The 27,599-nt window shown below is 38.0% G+C and overlaps 1 protein-coding gene and 1 long non-coding RNA gene across 6 annotated transcripts in view; one reads left to right on the top strand and one right to left on the bottom strand.

The window, feature by feature from the left end:
• Positions 1 to 14,118, top strand: part of LOC309389992 — a 944,060-nt gene extending 929,942 nt beyond the window's left edge. Inside the window, exon 4 of the long non-coding RNA XR_014175049.1 lies at positions 13,963 to 14,118. This is a non-coding gene — a long non-coding RNA (uncharacterized lncRNA). The remainder of the gene's footprint in view (positions 1 to 13,962) is intronic.
• COL11A1 (collagen type XI alpha 1 chain) overlaps positions 11,723 to 27,599 on the bottom strand; it is a 272,785-nt gene continuing 256,908 nt past the window's right edge. For all 5 annotated transcript variants that reach the window (XM_081948969.1, XM_081948972.1, XM_081948971.1 and 2 more), the window contains 4 exons: positions 19,846 to 19,958; positions 17,515 to 17,583; positions 14,125 to 14,358; positions 11,723 to 12,255 (listed from right to left, as the gene is read on the bottom strand). In XM_081948969.1, coding sequence (XP_081805095.1) covers positions 12,109 to 12,255; positions 14,125 to 14,358; positions 17,515 to 17,583; positions 19,846 to 19,958 — 563 coding nt within the window. In that variant the 3' untranslated portion in view covers positions 11,723 to 12,108. The remainder of the gene's footprint in view (positions 12,256 to 14,124; positions 14,359 to 17,514; positions 17,584 to 19,845; positions 19,959 to 27,599) is intronic.

Below are 27,599 nucleotides of genomic sequence, written 5' to 3'. Positions count from 1 at the left end.
TTTTACTACCCTTGGTACACCAATGCGCGCTGGCCAATGCCTCACGTGCCCTGACAAATGGCTCCGTGTGCCACCTGTGGCATACGTGCCATAGGTTCACCATCCCAGGTATATGCTATTTGTCAGGCCTGCAGGCATATCCCTTTTAGGATCTTTGGCCTGCCACACTTTCTATTATTTTACTATGCTGTTTCATTAGTGGGGAATAGGGAGGGGGGAATAGTAAGGAGCAGAATGTGTCATTGTCAAAATAAAACATTCCTTTTTAGAAGCCCAAGGTCATCTTTTGTCTCCACACCTCTGCCCCTGACCGGAACTAGATGGGTGGAAATTCCAGTGTGACAGACGAAGATTGGACCATGTGATGGACTTGTGGGTGTGTGGGCAAGGTTTTAAACTTTCAACTGGGTAGAAACCCAGGAAGCTTCCAGATTCGGGTTTCCACAGTTTGTACCAACATGTCTCTCTTATTAAATTTGAACTTTGATGAAAGCTATGCCTTGAACTCTGATTTAATTCTGGATGATATTTGGAACGCTGATACTATCCTAGTCTAAAACCAGTGGAATAGTTGCTCTGTATCTAAACCAGAAGTGAAAAACCTCTACTGTGTTTCTCAGAAAATAAGAAACACTTGGGCTTATTTTCAAGGTGGTCTTACTTTTTTGGGGGTGCACCAGGCCAGACTCGGTGAGATGGACACACATTGGATGCACGGTCACCTACATTCCAAATTTTCAGCTTTCGGAATGGAGGCTTTTTGGCAAATGGGAGGAAAATGGGGAGTGGGATTTTCCTGCCTGTCATCCTTCCCTCAGTCTGTGCTGAGCTTGAGGAATGGATGACAGGCAGGAAAATCCCCCTCCTCATTTTCCTCCCATTTACCAAAAAGCTTCCTGCTAGCTTCCCAAAAAGAAGAAAAAAGCAAAGCAGCTGACCGCAAAGCTGCTGGCTTCGGGGAAGCCGCCCAACAAGCTGAAGCACTGCACCCAGAAAGACAAGGACAAAAATGATATTTAGCTGCCCCAAGGGCCAGCGGGCTGCAGCTGGACAGTCCCATCCCTCCCACATCGCCACTCATGCTGGCCATGCCTATCCCCCAGGCTTATTTTGAGGATAGGGATAATATTAGGCCCTCCCCCCAAAAATTAGGATTGGGTTTATTATTGGGGTGGGTCGTGTTTTCAGAGAAACATGGTAGGCCTCCAGATATTGTTAAACTACAGGTCCCAGCAGCCCACAAATGAGCCACACTGAGCCACACAGGTCTCCTTATCTCCATCTAAAGAATTGCCAATTCCTATGAATTTTGTGTAGTCAGAATAACCAATCTTTCTTTCAACAGCAATTTACTTTCTGCATTCTGCTTTGGTCCCTGCTCCATCAAGATGCTACCTTCCCCAGAGACAGCTTTATTTTTACTAAAGGACCAAGGCTCTACTTATCACCTATCAATTTGGAATTTTACTCCAACTGGTCTAGACTGCAGCCACAGTAATTGTCAAGATGTTTGAAGTGGTGGGAGAGGGGAGAGGGGATCATTTGAGTTTGCCACTTCACTGACAAACTGAAGGCTAGTTTTGAGAGTCATCTACTATGTTTCTTTATAGATTAGGAGAAGGAGGGGAAGGAAGAGTCCTGGGAAAGCAATTAAGCCCACTCTCTCCTTAAGTAAGCAGAAGGCAAAATGATGATAAATGTTCTATCAAGCCTGCTGTTTACAGTATACTTAGGCAAGTGATTAATTTCTCATTTTCATGTTATCTGACTACTGCTTCTCAGCACAGCTGTTTTTTGTTTTTGAAACCAGGAAAAGCTGAAGTGATTATTCTTTCTCGGCTTGACGACAGGGAGAAAATACCAGATGAATATGAGGGAGGCTGGGCTTTATCAGTCACCTGGGAATTTAATGCCCAACAATAAAAAAAAAAAAGAAGGAGGGGGAGGAGAAAAGAGGAGTCTAAGCTAAAATATCAGATGGTAAAGCTTCCTGAAATATGGTTCTATGTAGAACTCAGTGTGACTCAATAGATCACCAGTCCTAAATGTGGCCAAATATAGTGAAGGGAAATGGATCTGCTTACTTCATAGGGCTTTGCCCATTTTGAAAATGAGAAGGGATTGACAAACTCAGCAAGATGGTGGAAGGAGCATTGCAATGCTCATTGCTGCTTTGCAATGCATTTACGATGCACACACATTCAAACAGTGACGTGCGGTGAGGTTTAGAGCTGGTGAGGCTGGTGGCGTCATCAGCGCGAGCCGCTGTCCCCTTCATGTTGACTCAGGAGTCAGGAACGCGGAGAATGGGACCACGTGTGCAGGAGGCTGAAGCTGCCTCAGCCTCCTGCACACATGGTCCCATTCCCCTTCTTCCTGACTCCTGAGTCAACATGAAGGGGACCACGGAGCGCGCTCCACCGGACCGCAGCTCACGCTCCGCGGTCCCCTTCATGTTGACTCAGGAAGGCGGGGAATGGGACCATGTGTGCAGGAGGGAGGCTGAGGCTAGAGGAGCCTCCTGCACACGTGGTCACATTCCCAGACCATGTGTGCAGAAGGCTCCTCAGTGCCTTTTCCCTTTTCCCTTTTTTTTATTTTCATGATGAGAGCGGTGAGGCTCTGCCTCCCCTGCCTCCCCTGACCGCACATCCCTGCATTCAAATGGGGTAGGACTTGCATCCTGATCTTTCATCCACCATTGAATCACTTTTGACCCCATCCTGACCACTGCCAGGATAGCTGAATCTGCTATGACCTACTAGTTTAACAAAAAAGCCACAACTCTCAACTGAACTAAAGTGAATGAAAGGTAAATAAGAGCCGTGGTGGCCCAGTGGTTAGAATGCAGTATTGCAGGCTAATTCTGTCAACTTCCAGCAGTTCGATCCTCACCAGCTCAAGGTTGACTCAGGCTTCCATCCTTCCGAGGTCGGTAAAATGAGGACCCAGATTGCCGGGGAAAATATACTCTATAAACCACTTAAGAGGGTTGTAAAGCACTGTGGTGGTATATACTGTAAGTCTAAGTGCTATTGCTATTTGCTAAAGGAGTGAAAGAAGAGAGGATGAATAGAATGGGATAGAAAACAAACTGGGAATGGTAGGGGTATTTGTGATGTCCACGGGCATAGATACTTTTATGGATGTGTGTGAAAGAGAGAGGGAAATATTGATGGATGTGTAATCATTATTCCTGTAGAAGATACAGGTGATTCAGTTCATGTTACATATTTGGATTTAAGAAAAGGATTGACAATGACCCACTCAGGGTGTCTAGGGAAGGGTTAAACAAAAAAGTCAAAATGGCAGTTACAACAGCATGATCCTAGCTTTGCCCATTGTGGGCAAAATAAAATGTAGGCGTTTAATCACATGGTTGAGATTCTAATCTGATTTTTGACAAACCATTAGATGTCCTTGTGTCCTTCACTACAAATCTCTTCAATAAGCTTAGTAGTTATGGGTGTGGAAGTTGCATCTCTCTCAATGGCCAACTGGCTTAATGTCAGGAAGTAGAGGGTAAAAATAGACACAATGGTTATTACAATTACATGACAATTACATCAGTTGTCATCGTCTTTTTGGTTGTTCTGTGTATATGTGTGTGTGTTTGTTTGTTAGTTTTGTAGCTAAAATGGAGACAATTCTTATCATAATTTTATAAGACCATATAAAAAAGTAAGGAAAATCACATTTTGAAAATGAAAAGGCAATTTATTTTTCTCTGTGCCAAGGAATATGCATATCTCTATAAAGGAAGAATTTAGATAGTAAAAAATAAAAGTAGTAGGCTTTTAGGTATTGCATCCAAAAAGCTTCTTCTAGGTACATTTTTAGTTCAAGTCTGGTGGGCATTTTATTTTAATGCCTAGTTTTAGCACCTCGGTTTGCAAGAATCAATCCTGCTATGTTAATTTAGGATTGTCTGTGCTATGGACAGGCTCCAAATCTGACATTGCAATGGATTTGCAAGTTCTTCAACTAGCCTACTAATTAGATCCTTCAAATTGTGTGAAAAGAGCCATGGTTTCTCCTCAACAAATTGGAAAATTATTAGATGTTTTACTATTGTTGGGAAAACCTCATATCACTCAAAAGAAGCTGTGGCGAGTAATTATTACCATAAGATATGCTTGCTCTTTTCTAGGTGAAAGTCACAAGGAGACGTTTGTGGTTCAAATGCAGTATTCCATTTGTCTTTCCCAGTCTAGGTGCAAATTTAAGTCTAAGAATAATCTTATTAACTCTATGGAACTTGGCTTGGCAATTTGCACACAAAATAGCAGATTCAGTGGCTGTCTGTGGGGTTGATACCTTTAAACTAAATCTGGAATAAAGCTTAAACTCAGTCTGGCTGACTTTCTGCACCAGTTTGGTATTGTGACTAAGGCATCAAACTAGAAACTAGGGGACCGGGAGTTCTAGTCCCATCTTAAGCACAAAGGCATATAAACATTCTGGAGCAAATCACTTTTTCCCCAATACTAGAAAGCAAGCAAGGGGAAACCACTTCCCTAAAACATTGCCAAGAACACTATGGGGATTAATCTATGCAGTTGTCAGGAGTTAACAATGCTTCAAAAGCGAAAACACCCAAAATCTTTTGCTCTTATGATTTTTGTGGCAGCTGGGGAGAGGGAAAATGTGGCTGTGTTGTGCTTTTTAAGATGATATTTTCAAAGTTAGAAGACAACCCTTAGGCTGGTAAAATGGAGTCATCTGGTGCCAGTCCAGCAATTACTTTTCAAATTTATATAAGTAGTCCTCAACTTATGACCAAGCCCAATTCAGCCCGAAATTTATGTTGCTAAATGAGACATTTGTTAAGTAAGTTTTGCCCCATTTTATGACCTTTCTTGCCACATTTGTTAAGTGAATAATTGCAATTGTTAAGATAGTGGGTCTGGCTTACCCATTGACTTTGCTCGTAGGAAGATTGCAAAGATGATCAACATGATTTCCAGGACCCTGAAACTGTCGGGATGCTGCAATGGTTGTAAGTGTGAAAAAATGATCATCAGTCACATTTTTCAGTGATGTTGCAACTTTGGTCACTAAATGAACTGTGATAAGTCAAGGACAGGTACCCAGAACCTTATTTCTTCAGTACCCAGGACCTTATTTCTTAAAGCTATGGAATCAAACCATACTTACTAGATTACTAGAATACATTTTTAAGCCTTATCTAAATTTGTAGATTTCCAGATTTTGCATTGTTGGTACCTAGCAGGATTGTATTAGAATCAAATTAATTAATTAACCATGAAACTAGTTAAACTAAAAGTGCTTATGGTTGACTGGACTGTGCCCCTACTTAACAATATAGTTGCATAGTTTCTAGTTATCTTTTATTTTATTTTGCTACCTATTTATGCTGTAATGTTTTGCTACTTGTAGTAGTAATCACTTCAGTTCTATGTTGTATATAAACAGTTCTCTCATGTCTCTTCAGTTTTTATAGAGTGTTCTATACTTTACATTCTGCAGCGGTTTGTAGTTTAAATTAATAAAGTTTTTCTTTCTTAAAAAACACTAATCTATCTTAGCACTGTCTCTATTTAAATTTAATGAACTGAAACCAGATCCCAAATGAGGATGTTACTTAAGTCATAGAATTTACAAACTCAAAGCAATAAATGCAAATTGGAGTATTACAAATATATTTAATAGAGTGAGTCCAATTATCTCACATTTACAGGGTCTTCTTCAATTCTCAGAAGATGGAACATCACTATAACACCCCCTCCAAACGCACACACACAAACCAACACAATCCTATATGTGAGATGTTATGCATTTATTTTGGATCTGCTGGATAAAAGAAAATCTTGTAAACCATTAATATGTACATTTATATCATGATTTCAAATGGGCAATAGACTGTATATTAGTTCACTAGGTGTGTAAACAATGAATCCCCACCCATGAGTTTAATTTATGGAAGTTACCTGGGTGTTTAATTGAAGTCACCCAACTCAGCCATTTCTTGTAGTTCTGAGCTCGTCACCTTCAAATATTTTCCAATTAATTTCAATCAAATTTGGCATTCTATATTCATTTAAAAAAATGAATATTTGAAGAATTCTGCCCCATTAAATATGCTTGAAGAACTGGTACTCTGCACACCCCTATGTGAAATATCTCCTATCTTTCAAATTTGTACACTGGAACTCAGCTATTAATTAGAATCCTAAAGAATTGCAGTAAGAGATGTCAATGTTCTAATGAGGAATTTGTTTTTCTGCCAAATAGTCTGAGTTTTTTTTTTAAAGAGCACACTGGAACATGAATCCATAGCTGGACACAACGTTAAGAAAAATGTGCAAAAACAAACCTTGGCCATTGATGAAAGATGCTTCCAATAACTTTCCTGAGTATTGCATGAAAGAGATAAGAAAAAAAAAGTAGACAGCGGGACATTTATGTAACAAAAAGAATGAGACATCTAACCAATTAGCAGTTAAGAAAATTTTCTCAAAGTAGGGGGTGGGTTTGAAGCAGTGGTGGGATTCACTTACCTTTGCTACCGGTTTGCAAATGTGAGTGTGTTTGCATGCTTGCACGGTCGCACGCTTCATGTGCATGTGCCATATTCTGCACAGGTGCACCGCCTTCTGCGCATGCGCAGAAGGTTGCACATTATGTTGGGGTGGGCGGGCGGAGCCTCCAGCAGCTGCTGCTACCGGTTCACCCAAACTGGTAAGAACCAGCTGAATACCACCTCTGGTTTGAAGCTGCCCAAATGAAGGGCAACTGCAATTGCTATTATTGAAAAAAAATATGTGTACATAAAGGGTTGCTATTGAAAAAAAAAAGCCCCCAGATTTCCTTAAAAAACAAACTAAAATAGGTCTCTTAATCAAAGTGATGGCAAACTATTCCGTTCTGTACTCTGATGAATGGGTTTCAAAAAGTTACAGGCTTCAAATTTACCTCAGATGAAGTTTTATTTTTTTAATGTGAACCACAGAAAGAAATATATGAGTTAAAAACACAGTCAAGGGACATGATTAGAAACAGTCTGATTAATTTCCACTCTTCTCTTTTTTTCTTAGGAAAAGGAACTGTAAAAACCAGGCTCTGGATCAGGACTACTGCGTTAGTCATCATAAAAAAAAAACACATAAAGCACCAGAACCTTAATGTAAATGCTTTCTACTCCCTTTAATAATTTTGAAAATCTTAGTTCCATTCATTGCAAAAAGGTTAAGGATTAAGTTCCATTTGACTCTTTCAAAGTCAATTTATTTTTGACAGAGAATTTAATAAAGCCAGGGTTTCTCAAGAAGAATAACAATTCTGCTCATGGAGGAAAATGTATGCCTTTTCTTAATTGCCATTTTCACTTTCTGGCAAACAGCACAATTCAACTGACATGGATTTCGAGGCAATGCTTCTGCCAAAATGCAGCTAATATTAGCACTGGTATCCAGCCAGCATACTAAACTCATCCCTTATTTTCTCGCTTTATTGTATATTATTCTTTTTTTTGAAAATAATCACTTGATTTTCATCATAGTTTGAAACACAGTTTAATGTTTAATTAGTTTGTCGATGAGAAAAAAATAGCATCATGCTGTTAAGCTCTGCTATAAAGGATTCACTAAGGTTAAAGCGCATGAATCCAGATAACCTTGAGATGGTAGTAAAGATTTTTTATATATCCTTGCTGCCATCTAGTGGTCATTTATATTTTGCCATCACATTTGATAACACCTAGTGCAGGGGTCTACAACCTTTAACACTCAAAGAGCCATTTGGACCTGTTTCCACAGAAAAGTAAACATCAGGAGCCACAAAACGTGGGTGGGTGTGGCCAACTCAACATCACTTACTCCCACCCAGTCACATGACATCCCCAGCCACGGCTATCCAGGTTTTGTGGCTCCAGGTGTTTTCTTTTTTGTGGAAAACAGGTATCTCTGTGTGTGTGTGTGCGAGACTCTCTCTTTGTCTCTCTCTTTCTCTGTCTCTCTTTCTCATCTCAGTCTCTCTCTCATCTCTTTCTCTTTCTGTCTATTTCTCTTTCTCCCTCTGCCTCTCTTTCTCATATCTCTCTCTCTCTCTCTTTCTCTTTCTCTCTCTCTCTCTCTCTCTCATTGTGTGTGTGTATTCCCTCTTGAACCATTTCCAAAAACAGGCGAGAGTTGGGGTTTTTTTTGGGGGGTGATGTTGTTCTTTCTTCTTCTTTGGATGCTTTTTATTATATGATTTAACTCAAGAATCATTTCAGCTTCCCAGATAAATGAGGCTCTTTCATCCCCCTGCTGTGGTTCCGTCAGCTGAATCCACCACTGGCTAGCCCCTCCCCTCAAGCAGCACCCCTGTACTTGTCTCATCTCTTGCCGGGTCTTGCAGGCGCTTCTGGCCCTTGTTTGTGCTGCATGCACCCTGGTCACTTGGGGAGATGCACAACTTGCTTTCCACCCTGAGACACCTGCCTGATCCAGCTGCAGCCAATGCTCCATGTTGTAATGGGCTCCAGAAGGACGAGGGGATGCCATCTCCCCCATTGTGAAGTGCACTAAATTTAACTGTGCTGGGCAAGGGCTGGAAGAAGCATCCACAAGATGAGGCAAGTACAGTGGTGCTTTGCTCCCATTCTGGAATATGGAGCGAGTCTCCATCCCCCGATGTCACCCTTACCTTCTCAGGCCAGGCGAGGAGTGACTGGGAAGGTGAGGGGCGGGGACAGCCAGTGGTGGGTTCAGCCGACAAGAGCCACAGCAGGGGACCAAAAGAGTTGCATTTGGCTCTGGAGCCACAGTTTGCCGACACCCACCCTAGAGTCTAGACCACTGCAATATTTAGTAGGCAATAGATGGTAATTATGAGTTTAGGAAATGAAAGTGCCAGATTTAGCATGCTATTGGCATGTTATTCTTTCACCCATTGCTAATAACCTTTGCCAAAGGCTCCCAGTCATGCATTTATGGCACATATATTGTATGTGTGTGTGTGTGTGTGTGTGTGTGTATCCAGATCAGCTTGTACTCAGGATAGTGTTGGTGAATGATCATGATGATGAATAGCAGTAGTGATGAGTTAGAAGAGTGTCATAACTGCTTTGATATTGGCAGAAGTTTATTGATAACACATTAGCCCAGTTAAGGATGGCCCATTTTAAACATTTAGACTTTCAGCAACTATTCAGTGCTATTGTACTAATTGATCTAGAGTATGGATTTAGAAATTAGAGTGAACCCATTCTAATATTCTTTCAGAAGGCGCTGAAGATGTGGTTCTGCCAGCGGGCCAGGGGAACCCGGAGCAGGATGGATCCCATTAAACAGCTGGCATGAATGTGTATAGTCACAGGGAGGAGGGTTATTTTATTATTTTTATTATTTATTATTTTTATTTCTTTTTTATTGTGCTTTTATGTCCTTGAATTGCCATGTGCGAGTAGAGGGCAATATAAATTTTCTAAATAAATAAATAAATGTATACAATAAGGCAGGTAAAAACAAGTGCCTCCAATCTTAATAAGGCTTTGTGTCTTGTGGAAACCCAACCTCATTGTTATGGTTTAGAGATCAATGTTAACTGAGAAAATGCATTCATTTGGTATGCATGTTCTGTAAAAGCAGCTATATAGTTATTTGCATTGCTTTAAACTAGTCAAAATAACATTTTTTCCCTCCCCGGACTCAGGCAGACATTTGTGAACTTTATCAACAATAAACAAACCTTTCTGAAAGTGACATTTAGAAAAATCAAAATTGATTTAACACGCTCCTCCTACTCCATTTATGAGGATTTTGACCTGAATATTTACAAAGGGCTTTAATCTGTATTCTGTGGCTTATGTGATAGATTATCTACAGCCAGAATTTAATTGTGTTATTGACGATTATACAGCACTTCCTGTAGGATTAAAAAACAGAATGATCAGTCCAGGGAGACAGGAATTGATTTTATTAATAAAATGTATATTATTTTGTCTTTCAGGTGACAGTTAACAAACTTTGGTTTTTGAAAAGGAATTCCAAACAGCAAATTGTTGACTTTGAAATTTCTTTTACACATAAAATGCTTGCATGCTTTAAAACAGCTGAAAATGAGCTGGTGGGATCCGGTAGCAATTAATTTAAAACAGATTTATATAAGAAATAGTAACAAATACTTTTCAAGTCTTACATATATTATGAGAAATAAGTACAAAAGGATTTGTGTTAAATTAATGTCTGTTTGACCACCCAGGAAAAAAAAACTCTCGAGACCAGGAAAAAATAAGATTGCAAATTGTAACTGAGTAAAAAAAAAAAAAAATCTTCATAGCAATTTTCTCATAGGTTGCTTGGCAACTAGGTAGAATCACATGACCTAGATTTATTTGCCACAATACAGCAAGAAGGCTACCTGAGCAGATTTAAGTTTTACACTCTTTACACTCTTGTATCTTCTGTGCTGGGAGAGCAAATAGATTCTGTCGATACAAATCCAGAATCTGAGGTTATAGTGCTACATTGACTATATCTGCAATGTGGTTTGTTTGTTTTTTGCTTGTTAGCCAAGAGGCCAGGATGTAAATCCTTTCACCTGATCTACCATTATCTTTAACATGACCATTCTGGTAGATATGTAGTTATACTTTTGGTACAATAAATGGCATATTTTAAATATGAAAGCCCTGTTTTTTTCTTCTTTTTTCTTGGGCATCAGGATATGCCTGAAGATGGGGGAGGGCGATGTCTTGAATGGTGGCAAGAGTCTTTGTTCTGAAGTTTCAGAAGTAAACAATGACACTGATAGAATAAAAACTAGACATTAGTGTGACAAATACAGGCACTGCTCATATATAATTTAGCTATACTTAGCAAACGTGCCAGAAAGATCACTGGAGTAAGCACAGTTCATAAATAATTGTGCAGAATCTACTTTTAATATCCAGATGAAAAAAAAAATTCAGAGAGTTTCAATTAGTCATTAATTATAGACTAGTTAGTTATATTACTGGAATTAATTCATTATACTCAAGGGCCCCTTATGACATTACAGGAAAAGATCTGGCAGCCAGAAGCAAGGTATGCTTTGTTCCTAAGCTGTGGAAATATTGGAAGATGCATCCATAGACATAATATCCCCACTGCTACTTTTCTGCATCTCAGCATTTACCCCAATGCTGAAGGCAAACACCTTTAATGGGGGATGAACCACAGAAATGGTCTCCTTCCATCTGGCTCATAACTTCACCTATTGTCAGAATACAGTATTAAGAATCTGTGCTAGACCTACAGGGGCTTTCCTCACATCTTTTGCATATTTAATTTAACAAGACACGTTTTTTCCCCCACGCCAATGTGAAAAATCACCACCACCAAAACGCAACCTGCTTATGTCTTGAAATGAGGTATGGCATCCCATGGGAGTATCTCAATGAGCCCTTGAGATCCTTCTTGGAATTCCTTATTGCAAGATAGTCCTAAGCAGGAAAGGGTGCTTGCCGCTGCTCCTTTGTTTCCAGTTCTGCCTGGACCTGAGGTTTTGTCACTGGCTTCAAATAACATAACTCTAGAGATCAATATATACAAAGAGGGTACACTATAATGTTGCTAATCAGAAAAATATGGAGTGGGACTTCATTGGAAATTGCAGCTTTATTTTTCATAATACATACACGGTACTGAAATGTAATTTTTGAAATTAGGATAAGGTAACAGCCAGTTGCAATTCAGGGACGCATGCAAGTTTTAGAAACAGACACTGGACAGCACTGTACTGTACACAGAATAATTACAGTTTATTAAACATATCTTCTTAGCACCTCTCATGTTGTAAAAAAAAAAAGGGAGCACCATTCAATTTTACAGCACCAAATAAAATAAAATAAAAGGGAACACAGGTGGGTGAAGAAGGATAGGACATTCATACGATGAATCGGCCTGTTGGTGACACAGGATCATTCATCATTTGCCAAATAAATTTAAGTCATGTGATTCTGCTCCAAAAAGGGCAGTGGGTGTTTTCTAAAGAAGACCTACACATTTGGTGAAACACATCATCTATTCCATTCTTATTTAAAACTTACACATGGCACAACTGAATTGGTATGGTGACACCTAGCACATTTTTCTTCTTGAAAGTTTGCTCTTTGCTCTAAGCTTAACCAAGGAAACAGACAGGACCCACTTCAAAGCCAAACTTCTGATTTTGATCACCAAAGTCATTAATCATCACATCGAAGATAGGCAGTTGATCAATTTTGGGAGTATTGATTTCCATAACCGTCTTTGCATAGCCTTTTCTTGACTGTAAAACAAAATAACATTCCATTAATATATTGGTTGATGCAGTAAAGATCAGAAAGTTCTTTGATGTTTATCTAAGGTGGTGGTTGTGAGGCCAATAAGACTACAGCAACAGTTGAATTTGAAGAAGGAGTTAAGAATGTTAGAAGTCTCAAAAGTCTACTTAATAAGCGGTTGGGCAATTTTTTGACTTCTTATGCATTTAAACCAAAATGGCGGTTTGCATCTTGACTGGATTTCCAAAAAGTAGCAGCTTAACAAGGTACTTTAGAGAACAATCCGGGTGAATATAATTATCTATATTTATCATCGCTCATTCAGTTGTCAGGGTAGTAATGAGGGTTAAATAAAGTGTCAAAAATCATCATGTAGGGAATAACGTGCTGAAGACATATTACTTCTAGTCCAAGTGTAAACTAGCTTTTGAGGAACAGGGAAGGAAGGACTTTGCTTCATATCTATTTATGCCAACAAGTGAAAAGAAAGGGGGTGGTATTGAATAAAGGAGAAAAAAATGCCAAGGATGGTTGGAACAAAATAAAAGGAAAAGGGCCATGGCTGGTTTAAATGCAAATTAATTCACAGAATTACAGAATGACAGAATCATGAGTGGAAAGATCTTGGAGCACTTTTAGTCCAACTCCTACCCAGGGCGGTCAGAAAAGTCCTCTTTGTTTTGGGTTTGGATTTTTCTCTATAAAGCTTCTAAAGCTCATTAGTTCTTCTCCTACTCTTATGGACTGAGGAGAATAAACCCATACTCTTATCTCTGTGACATGCCCTCAAATATCTGAATAATGCTAAGATTCCCTGGTTCCTCTTCTTTAGACCAGCCATACCTAGTTCTTCATTGGATTTAAGCTCCAAATCCTTCTCCATTTCTGTTGCTCTTCCCTGCACCCTCTCCCAGTTTCTCAGCCTTCTTGTGTTGCAGTGACTAGAACTGGGGAGAGTATTCTAGGTATAATCTGATCAGTGGAGCACAATGTGGGACTATCATTTTTGATGATCTCAACACTATATCCCTGGTGATCCAGCTCAAGACTATTGATTTAGTAATTCCATGAATGCATTGCCTCTTTTGGTAGCTATAGCGCCCTGCTGGTTCTTGCTTAATTTGTGGTCTGGGGGATTCCCAGATCCTTCTCAGGAGTACTACTAGTACGTATACCAGGGACCATCTATTTTGTACTCGTGGGTCTACTTTTTTCCTACCTTACATTTCTCACTACATATCCAAATTCAATGTTTCGATGTTAAAAAAGCAGTTCCAAGACAGAAATGAAACTATGTAATTCAGTAGAGATTGTAATGAGTCAGTATTTGAGAAATGTCTAAGACATTCTTTAATATCATTCTATAACTATCAGATTCCCGTGCCAATTCAAGCAGCAGCTCATTGGAAATGAAGATACATATATTTAAAAAAAAAATTAGACCATTTGGCGCAGCTTTTACTTCTATTTTCTGTTCTAGACACATGTCATATGAAAGTGTGCAAAGGGATCTTTCATTTTCAATATTACTGTTATTCATTTTTTGCAGTACATGATAAAGTGCAAATGTTTTCCATTTGCTATCTCCAATGTCTACTTTTTCCTCTAGTGACTTCCCTTGTCAATGCATTTATAGAAGCCTGCTGTCTGATTGCTTTATCTTTTATTTGCTTTACATTATGGATTACATTTCCTCCCCCACTCTTCTACAGAGCTATTCTTTAAACAGACTGACACTGTGAAGAACAAGGTGCACAAATGAAAGAATATGTTTAGAAAGAAACAGATGTGGGCAAGAGAGATATTAAGCTGAGTTCATTTGAATACGAAGCTCACCTAAAGCTGGCAGAAAAATGTCCAAGGCTCATACTTACTGCGCAGCCATCGTGAAGCACTTTGATGTAAGGATTGTTGTCATAAGACATCTCTTCATCGTTTGACCCTAAGAACCTCAATGCTTTGTCATAGCTGTCAGAAGAGACGTCATGCCAGGCTACTGACTGATGACAGTTGTAAGTGAAGTTTTGTCGAGCAGAGGCACTTAGCAGTTTAAGGAATGTCATTTGGACCATGCTAATAGAATTTCCTTCAGCATCCACATAAGAAAGCTAAGGAGGTTAAAAAAAGAGAAGAAGGCAGGTTCGTAAACAGCTATATATAAACTTGCTCTTCAAAGTGCAAAACAAGATAATATGCAACAGCAAAACACATTAACTGGCCTCTTATAAATCAGCTGACATAAGGCTGTTTGTTGTCCCATTATGAATGCAGTTAGGCAATGAATCAATAAAGATATTTCCTTTAAGCAAAGCTATATGATTATTCACCCAGTCTGGCTGTTATTATCAGAAGCTGAAAACCATTGCAAGCAATATGTGATAACCTTGTCCAGACTGCATTCTCCCAAGGACAGAGTTTTAATTCTTAGTTAAATCCATTGCTTGCTTGAGGCATCTCTGCTTTCCCACATGAAGGAGACCAGTCCCAAGCTTTCCTCTGTCGAAGGTCTATGCAGGCATATTCGGAGATCTGGATAGCTTATACTTTATAATAAAGATGATAATTAGGTTTTCTGTGTATGGAAGAGCCCTACATAATTCATTACTTAATGAACCTAACGAATAAATGTGCACTTACTTTTCTACACTATAGGATCAGAATCTCCACTCTAAATAAATCTCTAAATGGAGGCAAATCAAGTAGCTACTGGCACTATATACTATATGTGGTTTGAGCTAGAGATTAGTATGTGGTCTAGTTCCAGGTAGTCCTTGACTTATGACTGAATACTCAGTGATCATCCAAAGTTACATTGGACCTACCTTGGGGCTACTTAGGACCTTGATTTGAAATTCCAATGAACAAGGCCTACCCCTGCAGTCACATGACCAAATGTCAGGCGCTCAGCAACATGACTGCATTTATGGCCATTTGCAGTGTTTTTCAGTCACATGAGCACATTTTACAACAGTTTATATGTAAACCAGCATTTACTTTTGGGGGGTGGGGGTGGAAAAAACTACACAATAGCAAACCATTGGTTCACGTAAGAACCATGGCATTTGAGGGTAGATCTTAATGCCTTATTTTACTGCACCAAAGGATTCAGAAGTCAATGCTTTTTTCCTTTCTTTTTCCCTTGCTTTCCCCGAAGGATTCACTTCCCATTTTCCTTTCCTAATTTCCCTAATATTAGCTTTTGTATTCTTTTTGTATGTCATATTATATATTAATAAAACTATGAATAAAAAAAAAAGAACCATGGCATTTGCTTAAGGATGGCTGCAAAAAAAAGGTCATAAAATGTATCCGTGATGACCCGTTTTATTTACAACTGATGGGCAGGCTCCGTTTCTATCATAAGTCGAGGACTTATGATGAAGTAAATATCATTAGAAAATAGCTGAAAGGCAGTCAGCTGTGTAATTAATTTCAGAATATTGTATTAAAGAATCCAGCAGAGGACAGAAGAAACAATGTTTTTCTTTTATCATGGCTCTTGAAAAACACCCCCAGTATAGATGCAGTTACTTTGGATGCAGGCTTTACAGTGACATAACTTAAGATCTGATTATATATATATATATATAATCATGGTTTTCTGTGATAAGCCGAAGGACAGAAAGAGGGAGTAGTGACCTTCCTCCCATATTTAGTCATACCAGGGGTTGTAACACAAATACATACCTATTTCCCTGGCTCAACTGATAAGGAACAGAGCCCGTGGCTTAGTGGCTAAAACTCCTGCCTAAGATATATACAGCCCGGGTTCAAATCCCAGTAAGGGTATGTCTAGCTGATGAGAGCTAATTAGCTCGAAATAGATCTATACTAGTCTCCCTTTATTTATTTATCAGTACAAATATAACACAAATATAAAAAGGCCCTTCAGAAAAGTAAATGAGAAAGTTTTCAAGGGATCAGCCCAGGGTTGAAATTAGCAGGCTCTGACAGGTTCTGGAAAACCGGTAGCAGAAATTTTGAATAGTTCAGAGAACTGGCAAATACCACCTCTGGCTGGCCCCAGAGTGGGGTGGGAATGGGGATTTTGCAATATCCTTCCCCCAGGAGTGGGGAGGAATGGGGATTTTGCAGTATTCTTCCCCCAGGAGTGGGGAGGGAATGGGGATTTTGCAGTATCCTTGCCCCAGGAATGGGGAAGGAATGGGGATTTTGCAATATCCTTCCCCTGCCACGCCCACCAAGCCATGCCCATAGAACCAGTAGTTTTAAAAAATTGAATTTCACCACTGGATCAGCCCATTTTAACATATATGCTCATGTTGAAGATTTAAGAGATGGGATGGAATTATTTTTGTGTCATATCTGGGTCACTTTTCTAAATTTGCCAGCATTACTTTTTGCTCATATAAAAGATAAAAGTTGATAGATTAGGAAAAACTAGCTACCCAAAAATGGATATTTATTATCACAAGCCTCTGTAGAAATTGGATGGTGCAGATTAACACTGAAAACAAATGAAACTGGCATGACTGCCTGAAGTTAACCAGCAAATGGTACCTGCTTTCCAACTCAGGCCAAAGTGTACAGTATCCAAAGGCAACTAAATTATTTTGATACATGAAAATCTTAGAAGCATATATTCCCATATGCAAAAATATAATAACTAAAAAAAAATATTTTCCACTCTTTGCTGACATCTAAAGTTTTCTGTTTGAGGCAATACATTCACTGTAGCCAATAGCAAATCAGATGGACTAGAAACTTGAAGTTTTATTTCTAGTCTAAATATAGGTCCTTCTTTAAAACTTAGCACATGGAAAAAGGTAATATATTTTGGACAATTTAGCTGTCACACAAAATGTTTTTGAAAGGCAGAAAAGAGGAATTCCCAGCATTTATTCCTCTAATGTAAAATGTTGCCTCTCTCTAAACATGTGATCCTTTGTCTAATTTCTCATGGCCCCTCTGAAAGAGGTCATTTCAAAATACTACATTTTATGTTATCTCTCACAGAAAAGGAAAAAGGAAAGGAAAGAATATTGATGCTCATTTTGTTATGCTCCTACCCACTACTTGCTTTACTTTATTTTCTATATGCTCCCAGTGGATAACTTCTTTGTTATCTTGATTTGACTAGAATTAAAACTGGACTAGAAAACTTGCCTAGAAAATATTTGTCTGACAAATATTTCAAGCCTGATCATCTGTTATCTGTTCTAAATACTTGACAAAAGCTACAAATAAGTCATAACTACTAAATGAAAGAAAGAAAAAAGGGAAAAAAAGAAGGGGTAATTTACCAGTTTGCCTCTCTTAAATTCACTAAACCAAGTTCCTGGATTTTCCTTTGGCCACGATGAAATCCTAAACTGTGAGGGAGGAAAGAAATCATGAGTGTTAATTATGTCAGCAAGAAATAAGTGAGAATTAGCCGAGTTTTACATAAACATTGCTAAATCAGTTTCTTAAAAAAATGAAAAGTGGGGAAAAAAGCCTGGGCTTTCTGCCTAGTTCTAATTATATTTAGAGTTGTGCAGAGAAAATTGTATCAAGTTCTCAGATAACATATTAAATAACTAAATACATTAATTGGATTGTTCCAGCAGATCTGTGGGAAAGGGATTGTGCTTGCAGTCTTTGGCACTGGGTGAGCCCAGATGGTGTTTTACTCTCTTCAAATACTACATTTTGGTATTCTGTCAGTTGTATCTTCTTGTGAGGCACATGAATAGACCATTAACAACGAGCAGAGATGTAGAGATATCTTTAAAGACCTTTTTTTCAGTGTCTGAAAAGGAGACTTTCAGACTTTTTGCAAATTCTTAGGACTTATACATTTGCACCTGGTTTGTGTGTGCTGATAGTTGCTCTGACTTATTTGACAAGATTTATATAGGTAATCCTCACTTAAAGACTGCTTGCTTGGCGACCATTCAAAGTTACTGCAGACCTCCAAAAGTTACTTACGAGCCAGTTCTGGAGTTCCAATGACTGGCCTCCACCCCCACGGTCACATGACCGCATTTCAGTTGCTTGGCAACCGGGTTGCAGGGTTCCGCAATCAGCCATAAAGGATATAATCAGCCATATAATATAAATTACATATTTTATAATATATAATTTATATTATAAATTATATAAATTATAATATAAATTATAAATATTTTATATTTATAAATCATAAATGTCATGATTTATGATATTTTTGTATTCCCCCTCCCATTTTTTTCAGGTAATTTTTTGCAAAAAACACTCATACAAATAAATTGGCATAGCATTCATTTAATGACCATGGTGCCTGCTTAATCATTGCTGCAAAACAAGTCATAAAATTAGTTCCAATAATGTGGGTACCTTGATTTACGACCATCATTATTTATGAGAGAAATTCTGAGTTCCATTACAGTAATAAGTCAAGGATTATTTGAACCCTGTTCGAAGTGTAATGCACTCAGATAAGCAGTAACATTTGATTTGATAATAGTCTATTCCAAACATGAGAACCCCTGCTAAAGGAAATAAAAGATTTATCTAAGTCTAGTTACTTGTTTTAAAAAAAATATTATGGCTGGAATAACCTCACTATGATGATCAATAATCCCAAAAATGCAATTTGGCACTATACTAACACTAGGTAAATGGATCTACCCTTCCTAACAAATATGTGTAGCAGAATTCAGATCTTTACCTGACATAATTCTTGGTTCAACCAAGCATGGAGGTACATTTCAAATGTTTACATTAAGAAAAACAAGGTTTGAATAAATACATTTATCTGGTTGCTTTCTTGAAACGGCAGTTAATCAAGCCAGATAAGAAAGGTGCCTGGTAAGAATGGTATGAAAAGATAAGACAAAGAACTTTACAAAGTATTTTCTTCTGCCAAAATGTACACCAAGTGCTAACACAAAATTAAAATATAGCTACAGAAGAAACAACTAATGTTGATTTTGTCACTATACTCTGAGATTTATATTCTTGCTTTCATTGTTAAAATTAATTTAATATACTTAAGTGTAATTTAATGTTTTTTTCTACTACAAAATGTATTGAATACTAATTGTACAGTCTTGAAAATTCTTTTGCCCACATATAAGTGGTCCTCAACATATGACCATAATTGAGTCTGGAATTATGGTTATTAAATCTGCTGGTTGTTAAATGGGTCATCCCAATGCCGATCTGATTTTTATTTTCATTTTTTTGCAGTGGTCATTAAGCAACCATCATGGCCATTAAGCAAACTCGTTGCCTGCAAGGGATGGGTTTTGTTTTTTTTTTGGGCTGGAAAACAGAATGCTAATTTCCAGTAAAAAAAAAAGTAACATTGCAGTCACATGACTGTGGGATGTTTGTTGTGACTTAAAAAGTAGTAGCAGAATTGTATCATAGCTATGAAAAAATGACCCTAGTATCAGGTACAAACTATTATCCACAAGACATAGGCATTAGGCAAAAGTCTGGAAAGATTCAGATCTTCCTTTGATTCAATTTTGTACTGGAATTAACTTTAAAAAAAGTTCGTTCACCAAAAAGCAAAGTGTGTTTGTTTGTTTGTTTGTTTGTTTGTTTTAGCCATTATATTGCTTCAAGCAAGAAATATTTGTAAGAAGTACTGTTTTGGTACTTACTCCCTCTGATTTCTTATCTGGATAGATGCAAGTTTCCCCATCAGCTGTGAAGTTACAGTATACTTTGAAAGAGTCTCCGGTACACCCCTGGTTAGGATCAATCCAATACTCTCCTATTAAAAAATAAAATAAAAAGCCATCTCATTCATTTGATCGATTCCAAGGCTTAATTGCTGATTAAATGATTTGTTTTAAGTAATAACCTTTAAAACGTATTTTTGTGAAAATTGTCTTGTTTCAGAAATTTTAATGTTTTGCAGAACTATACATTGGTATTAAGAGCCCAGTAGGAACATCAAAATGAACAAACACGGTAACAAGCAGCACTTCATTTTAGACATACCAGGTTTACAACCAGATGATAAACCTGAATTTTTCTTTACTTAATCCATATCAATTATATGACGGTGCAATGCATTGGTGAGATTCAATTTTTTTTACTACCAGTTCTGTGGGCGTGGCTTTGTGGGCGTGGCAAGGAAAGGATACTACAAAATCCCCATTTCCTCCCCACCCCACTAACCTGCTTTCCAGCTCAGTTCTCTGTTCAGGGCAACAAAAGAAGATCAGCTGGGAGGCAGAGGGGGCGGGGCCAGCCTATTTGCCGGTTCTCCGAAATACTCAAAATTTCGGCTACTGGTTCTCCAGAACCTGTCGGAACTGGCTGAATTCCACCTCTGGTGCAGTGGCAATGTAGAAGACCATTGTTATTTCAAGGAGGTCAGTGACATACTTTGATATGTTAGGAAAAGTCTATAAGTTTAGAGTTTATTTTGAGCTAAACTGATTGGTGTTTTTACTCGTTTACTGAATAAAGGAGAAGGGGGGGGGGGGGAATCTTCATGTAGCTTCAAAATTTTTCTTGCTGTGAAAATCTCAGACTTTTGATTCTGATCCTAGAATCAGATCTTGAAATTGTCCTGATTATAGTACGACCATGAAGACATGCTGTCAGGTCAGGTTTTGATAAAATTGGGGGGGTGGTTGGTTGTTGAGAGTTTCTACTTAAAGCCTATCATTGGGTGCTGTGAAAATTGGCTGTCCTTTGGGTATCCCTGCTATTGTTATTAAGAAGCTCCTGGGAACTTGTAAAAGATTTGGGTATCATCTTGCTTGGTATGTATCTTTTTTAATGTTTTGCTTTTAAATCTGTTTTCTTGAGCTAATAATAAAGCTTAAAATTCCTTTATTTACTGGATTGTTCATTGAATATAACAGAACTAAATGACCTGGGGCCTGCGCATCTGATCACTGCCCTTGGCAAAACAGACTTTGTGGAAGAATACCCGGCGCAAGAATAACATATAAGAAACAAGAAATGATATCCACATTTAACAATATACTTCAGCTCCCATAATTATTCCTTTCAAAGTGGAAAAACAAAAGACAGCGAGTAAATACCTCTGTGTATTTTTCTTTTTTACATGGAAAATTTTGACATGGGGAAATAAATAGTCATATTATTTCTTTAACCAGATCTGACATCACCATCCAAAAAATGCATTAGCTGTTTCATTGAATGTCTTGAGACAGCTTAGAATGCATGAGGCTACACTTTAAAAGTTATCAAAATGTTTTGAGGACATAAATGTGCAAGACCATACTATGAAATAAGAAAGGTTATATAAACTATTTTTATTATTATGCAGTAATGATTACAGATGCAAAGTCTTCATTTTATATAGCAAGTTACATAACTCTTCAGTTCCACCTCAAGGCTATCAAATGCTTACTATGTTTAGAATGTAACAATAAGATGTACAACCTTTTAATTATCTTTATTTTACTGGTCATCTGTCGAATCAAGCCTACAGTTCTAAGCCTGCTTGACATCAACTATAGAAATTCTACAAACCTGATCAAAACATACATCTAAAGAGAAAAAGGAAGATAGATTGTGTGAATTCACACATGACCTTTTGCAAAATGATAATTACAGGTAAACAATTTGTTTTTCTTCAATACAGTTTCACTGAATCACACTTTGAGTAAATAGTGGTCCCTGCTAAAATAAAACTTTTTATTTTTTAGTAATTTTATTAAACATTACAATTAAAAACATAAAAAGTAATAGAAACTAAAAAAATAGTAAGAATGAAATGAAAAAATAGAAGGTCCAGAAAAGAAAAAAAAATAGAAAATAAGATTATAAAGGAGGAAAAAGAGAAGAAATATAAAAATAAATTACTTTTCTTTTCATCACAAGCATAAACAATGTTAAGTTTAAACAAGTATAGCTTTTCTTACAATACAACAAATAATCTCTTCTTATGTCTCATCCCTTATTTATAAACACATCCTCAAAGCCACCCCAGTTCAGTCTTGATCAGAGACTGATCAGAGCAAAAATCCATTAAGAATTACCAAATATACAGTAATTATTTTAACCTTAATCAAATAAAATGACTTTATATTCCTTCCTTTTAACTATTTTGATCTTTAATCCCTTCAAATAATTAACTCTTTTCATTTTTTCTTTGTCCCTTCTCATAAAATTTGTCAAAGCTTTAGCAAGTGTCTTTTGTAAATCTAATAAAGGAAAATTATCCAGATCTTTTGGTTTGTTACTTGCACATGTCTTTTAATAATGAAGACTTCAGCAGATTTTAGTTGTACTGATATGGAAAAATCTGGGTATCAGTGTAGCATCTTTTTCCATATCATACCAAACATTCAATATCTGTCATTTTAAACTACATTTAAAGATCAGTCTCAGTCTTGTCCAATGGAACGTGTACTTCTTCCATAACTTCATTTAAATGTAGTCTATCTATAGAGACGGGCACTCTTAAAATTAACTTGTAAGTCCATTGTTCACAAATGGCCTTCAATAAGTCCAATGTTAAAATACTGTGCTCCATTCTGTATTAATAAATCAATTTTAAATGTTCTCCTTTAGTTGTAATCTTTAGTTCCTTCTGGTTCCTTCTGGTTCCCTCTAGTGTTCCACTTTCAAAGTCCCATGCTATGATATTTTTTTTTTAAATAATTCTTTTAAAAAATTACCCATAGGAAGGTTTTTATAATTAATTTCCAAACTCTTATTTCAAATCCAACTGGACCTTAAGTCCATTGTAATGTTAAAAAAATATGTTGTAATCATTTTGCTAAAAAAATAAAGTCTTAAACTTGCATTTAAGATTTCTTTCATTAAGAATTGAAAGGAATTCACTGAGTACTGTAAAGTTGTCGATCTAAAGATTCCAAGTAATAAGAAACAGTTAACAAGCAATTTCCAAAAGTGATCCAATTCACCAACTGCAGTTTGAGCAAACATGGCTTTCATTCATCTCTCAGAGCTCTAAGTCCACTAAAGACTGTTGTCTTGAAGTCTCTTCACAACAAGTAACCACTTGGAGCACTTGTGGGCAATCTCAAGCCCTCTCCTTGGCCAGAAAGGAATTATGAAGAACCAGTCTACTTGCTAGCTTTTAAGTCTGCCATGATCATTAGTTCCACTTTTATAGAGCTGTTTTCAGTTTACCAATTCTTCCCTGCAAGTCCTTAACTGATATGATATTGTTCTGTTCAAATCCCACCTGCTTTTTGTCCTGATTTCAAGCCAGCAATGCAAAACAGTTGCAGAACATGACAGTGATTTACCGAGTGAAATGAAGCCCTTTATAAAAAGCTGCCAATGTTGAAGTGATACTTCACTTATTTCAGCAGAGGCAAAATGTATGACTGATAATACACTTATTTTTCCAGGCCTAACCCAAGAGACACTGAGATGGAGGTAGGCTTTCTTTTTTGATCCATCAAAGCATACAAAAAGATATACATCTGGAAAAGCTTAATATGATATGAAGGCTAGGGCTCACAAGACAGCCAATTTACATAAAGAACATCCCAACGCCAATGAAAGGAAGGGAGAGAAATTTGGCAGGTCATTCAGAAGAGAATCCCTAGCCATGGCAGAATACCAGTTTGCACTGATATTTTGTATAGAACATAAGAGCTCGGAATATACAGCACAGATGCTCTCAGAAGACAGGGAATATTAATTTGAAAGTCAGTCATTGTAAATGTGAGGCAGCTACAACTTCAAAAAAATTCCTCACCAATGCAGGCAACACCATCAACAGAGTTTACTGAGTGATTTAAAAAAAAAAACCTTGTTCAGTTTCAAAATTAACTTTACTCAGTGTCAGCCTCCACAACGCAACTTAGCTGCAAATTCACAAACACCCATATCAAGTAGATTTATGTGACAGTTAAGCTGTCCTGGTAGATTCAAGTGTGTTAAATTCGTCCCCAAATAGAAATTTTCTTGTCTATTTGCCAACTCTATGCAAAGAGCCATATATGTGTGTGTCTGTGTGTGTGTGTGTTACAACCCCTGGTATGCCCAAATATGGGAGGGAACTGACTACTATATATATATATACACACACACACATATACACACACAAATACACACACACACACGTACATACATACATACATACATACATACATACATACATGTTTACCCAGAAGCTTCTTTCCTTATAAAGATATTTGTGAACAGGCACATATCCTTTTGGGGTAAAAATATATGAAATGGCAGATCTGTTAGGTGATGGAGGAAAATGTTGGTGTTGTGCTTCTGCTGGGTGGACTGGAAGTATTGTGTGTTTCAAGGAACAATTGGAGTGTGGATACTTGTCTGTAAAAAAAGACAAATCTGAAACTGATAATCCTGCAGAAACAAGCAAGAATCTACAGAGTGGACTTGCAGGTGGAAAAGATTGTGATATTTGGAAAGACCAGATTGAGAAGTTTGACCAAAGTGATGACTTTCCAAAAGACTCAGGGATATTTCTACCCAGCCCCCTCTTTGCTTTATGCCTAGGCTAAATGCCACCCAGAAAGGAAATTACTGAGAGCAGTTCTCAAACAGAGCAGCTATTCTCAAAGGTCTGATAAGAAACACCTGTGTGACTAAAGAAGTAAGAAGTAAGACAGTTCAGAAACTAAAAAAGCTCTGTATGGAAATGTATGATGACCACAATGTACAATAGAGATAAGCAGAAGTTATTTCCTTGAAAGGTACTGTAACAATAAAAATCACTTTGGTTGGGAGACAAACAGTGTGTCTGAACTATATGGGGAAAGTTTTTGTCTCTCTTTGCCTGCTCAACCGCTTATTTGGTTGGAAAGTTCTTGTCTCTTTTCGCATGCTCAACAGCAGGGGTGAAATTTAGCAGGTTCTGTAGCGGAAATTTTGAGTAGTTTGGAGAACCGGCAAATACCACCTCTGGCTGTCCCCAGAGTGGGGTGGGAATGGAGATTTTGCAACATCCTTCCCCTGCAGTATTCTTCCCCTTCTGTGGTTCTTATGCCCACAGAACCGGTAGTAAAAAAAAATTGAATTTTACCACTGCTCAACAGCTTATATAATTGCTAGGAAGTATGGAGATATATAAACTAGCTACATTCTCTGGCTACCAACGGTTTTCTCTGACTAAGAGAAAGAAATATGGAAGCGAGATGAACCATTTAATTTTGGTCTATAATCCAAGTGAGCCAAAAAGGCAAACCACATTAGATTTGTGACAAGACAAGAATGATAAACTTGTCTTATGCCCCAAAGTTTAAACCCTGAACTTTTACCTTCTGCTTTTTTCAGAACCTGGATATTTGCCAGTTTGCTTGGTGGTTCTGTGTGGCTCAGATGTTTATATAAGAACCATTTCTAGTCTGTCTCAACAGATTGCTGCCTCACCAGGTTCAGCTTGTTTTACAAGGGGTGTGAAAGTCAACAATTGTTATGTTGTCCATAAAAGGCAGAAAGCACAGCTGGATATGCCCTTATGGATGAATGATACATATGGTGATTTCAGCAACTAAAGGAACTGAAAACAATCTCAATACTGCAGATAGTACTTTGTGCTAAAACAAAGTTGTGCATAAATATCATTTCCTGTTGTAAGGCAACCCAGCATATGGGTGACTTGCACTTATGTTCATTTTCTCCTTCTCAAAGGAGAACTGAGGTTCCAATAGGTGACACTGTTGATTACTAGGCTTCTGGTGAATATTGCCTTTCTGGAGATTGGATCTGTCCACTAAAAGGAGACACTGATTGCTTTTGAAAACAAAAATTATGTTAATGCAGGAAAGATATACCGTATTTTTTGGAGTATAAGACGTACCAGAGTATAAGGCGCAGCAAGGTTTTGAAGAGTCTTATTTTTTTAAGTAGGTAGGTAGATAGAGGAAGAGACAGGCAGAGAGAGAAATACAGTAGGTAGGTAGATAAAGGGATAGAGAGAGAGAGAGTGTGTGTGTGTGTGTGTGTGTAGGTAGGTAGGTAGAGGAATAGAGAGAGAAATAGAAAGAGAGAGAAATACAGTAAATAGGTAGGGAGAGAGAGAGTAGTTAGGTAGGTAGGTAGGTGGATAAAGGGATGGCTCCTAGGGTGAGCCGAAAGACAGAAAAGGGAAGCAGTATGCTCCCTACCATATTTGGGCATACCAGGGATTGTGAAACAATACATACCTATTTCCCTGGCTTAGCTGATAAAGAAGGAGAGCCTGTGGCTTAGTGGCTAATACGACTGCCTAATATGTAATACAGCCCAGGTTCAATTCCCAGTAAGGGTATGGCTAGCTGATGAGAGCTAAATAGCTTGAAATAGATCTATACTAGTCTTCCTTTATTTATTTATCAGCACAAATGCAACACAAATGTAACAAAAGCAACATAAAATAATGGCTTTCTGCCTGGATGGCTCCAAGGGTGAGCCGAACGACAGAAAAGGGAAGCAGTATGCTCCCTCCCATAGGCATACCAGGAGTTGTGACACAATACATACATATATATACATACAAATACACACACACGTGTGTGTGTATATATACACACACTGACACACACACAGAGACAAAGAGAGAGAGAGAGAGAGTAGATAGGGAGAGAGAGAGTGTAGGTAGGTAGGTGCAGAAAGAGAGAGAGAGAGAGAGAGAAATAGAGAGAGGGGGAGACAAATACAGTAGAAAGGGAGGGAGAGAGAGAGTAGGTAGGTAGGTACTGTAGATAGGTAGATAAGGGATAGAGAGAGAGAAATAGAGAGAGAGAGAGAAATACAGTAGATGGGTAGGTGTTTCTGCTGGCACAGCACTTGATCAATGTAATTTTCATCACCGTTAAAGAGCTTTCCAAAAGGAAAAAAAAAAGTTTTTGCACTCTGCAAACCTCCCAAAAACGGTCCGTTTTTCTTCTTCAAAAAAAGGCATGAATAGCCTTGGGGGGGGGGGGGGCGCTTGCAGAGTGCTCATGGGGTGACAAAAAAGAGCAAAATATGGCCCATTTTTCACAAAAATAGGCCTGTTTTTTGTCAAAAAAATTATATGCATAGCTTATAGAGTGCTGCTGGGGGTTAAGGGGGCAAAAAACGGCCCATTTTTTTCTCATTTCTACCCTCCCCAGCCCCCAGGAGCTCCCTGAAAGCCTCCATAAGGGTATGCATAGCCATTTTGGTGAAGGGGCGGGGCTTCGAGAGGCAAAAAATGCTGTATTCAGTGTAGAAGATGCGCCCAGATTTTCACCCTCTTTTTTGAGGAAAAAGGTGCGTCTTATACTCCGAAAAATATGGTAGTATGTACTTGGCAGTATTTGTCTGTTGTTGGGATAGGCAGAACACTAGACAAGGAAATGAAAAAAAGAGTACTCAACATCCTTCCCTGATGTTTTTGTTTTGTTTAAATAATCCTGGAAATGCAGATATATATAAAGAGGCTTGTGGGTTGGCAGGCTGGTGGAGAAGCTTG

Source organism: Natrix helvetica, assembly GCF_964273705.1.
Source record: "Natrix helvetica genome assembly, chromosome: 3".
Lineage (NCBI taxonomy): Eukaryota > Metazoa > Chordata > Lepidosauria > Squamata > Natricidae > Natrix > Natrix helvetica.
The sequence above is the reverse complement of the archived record's forward strand: the minus strand, read 5'-3'. Positions and strand labels throughout refer to the sequence as shown.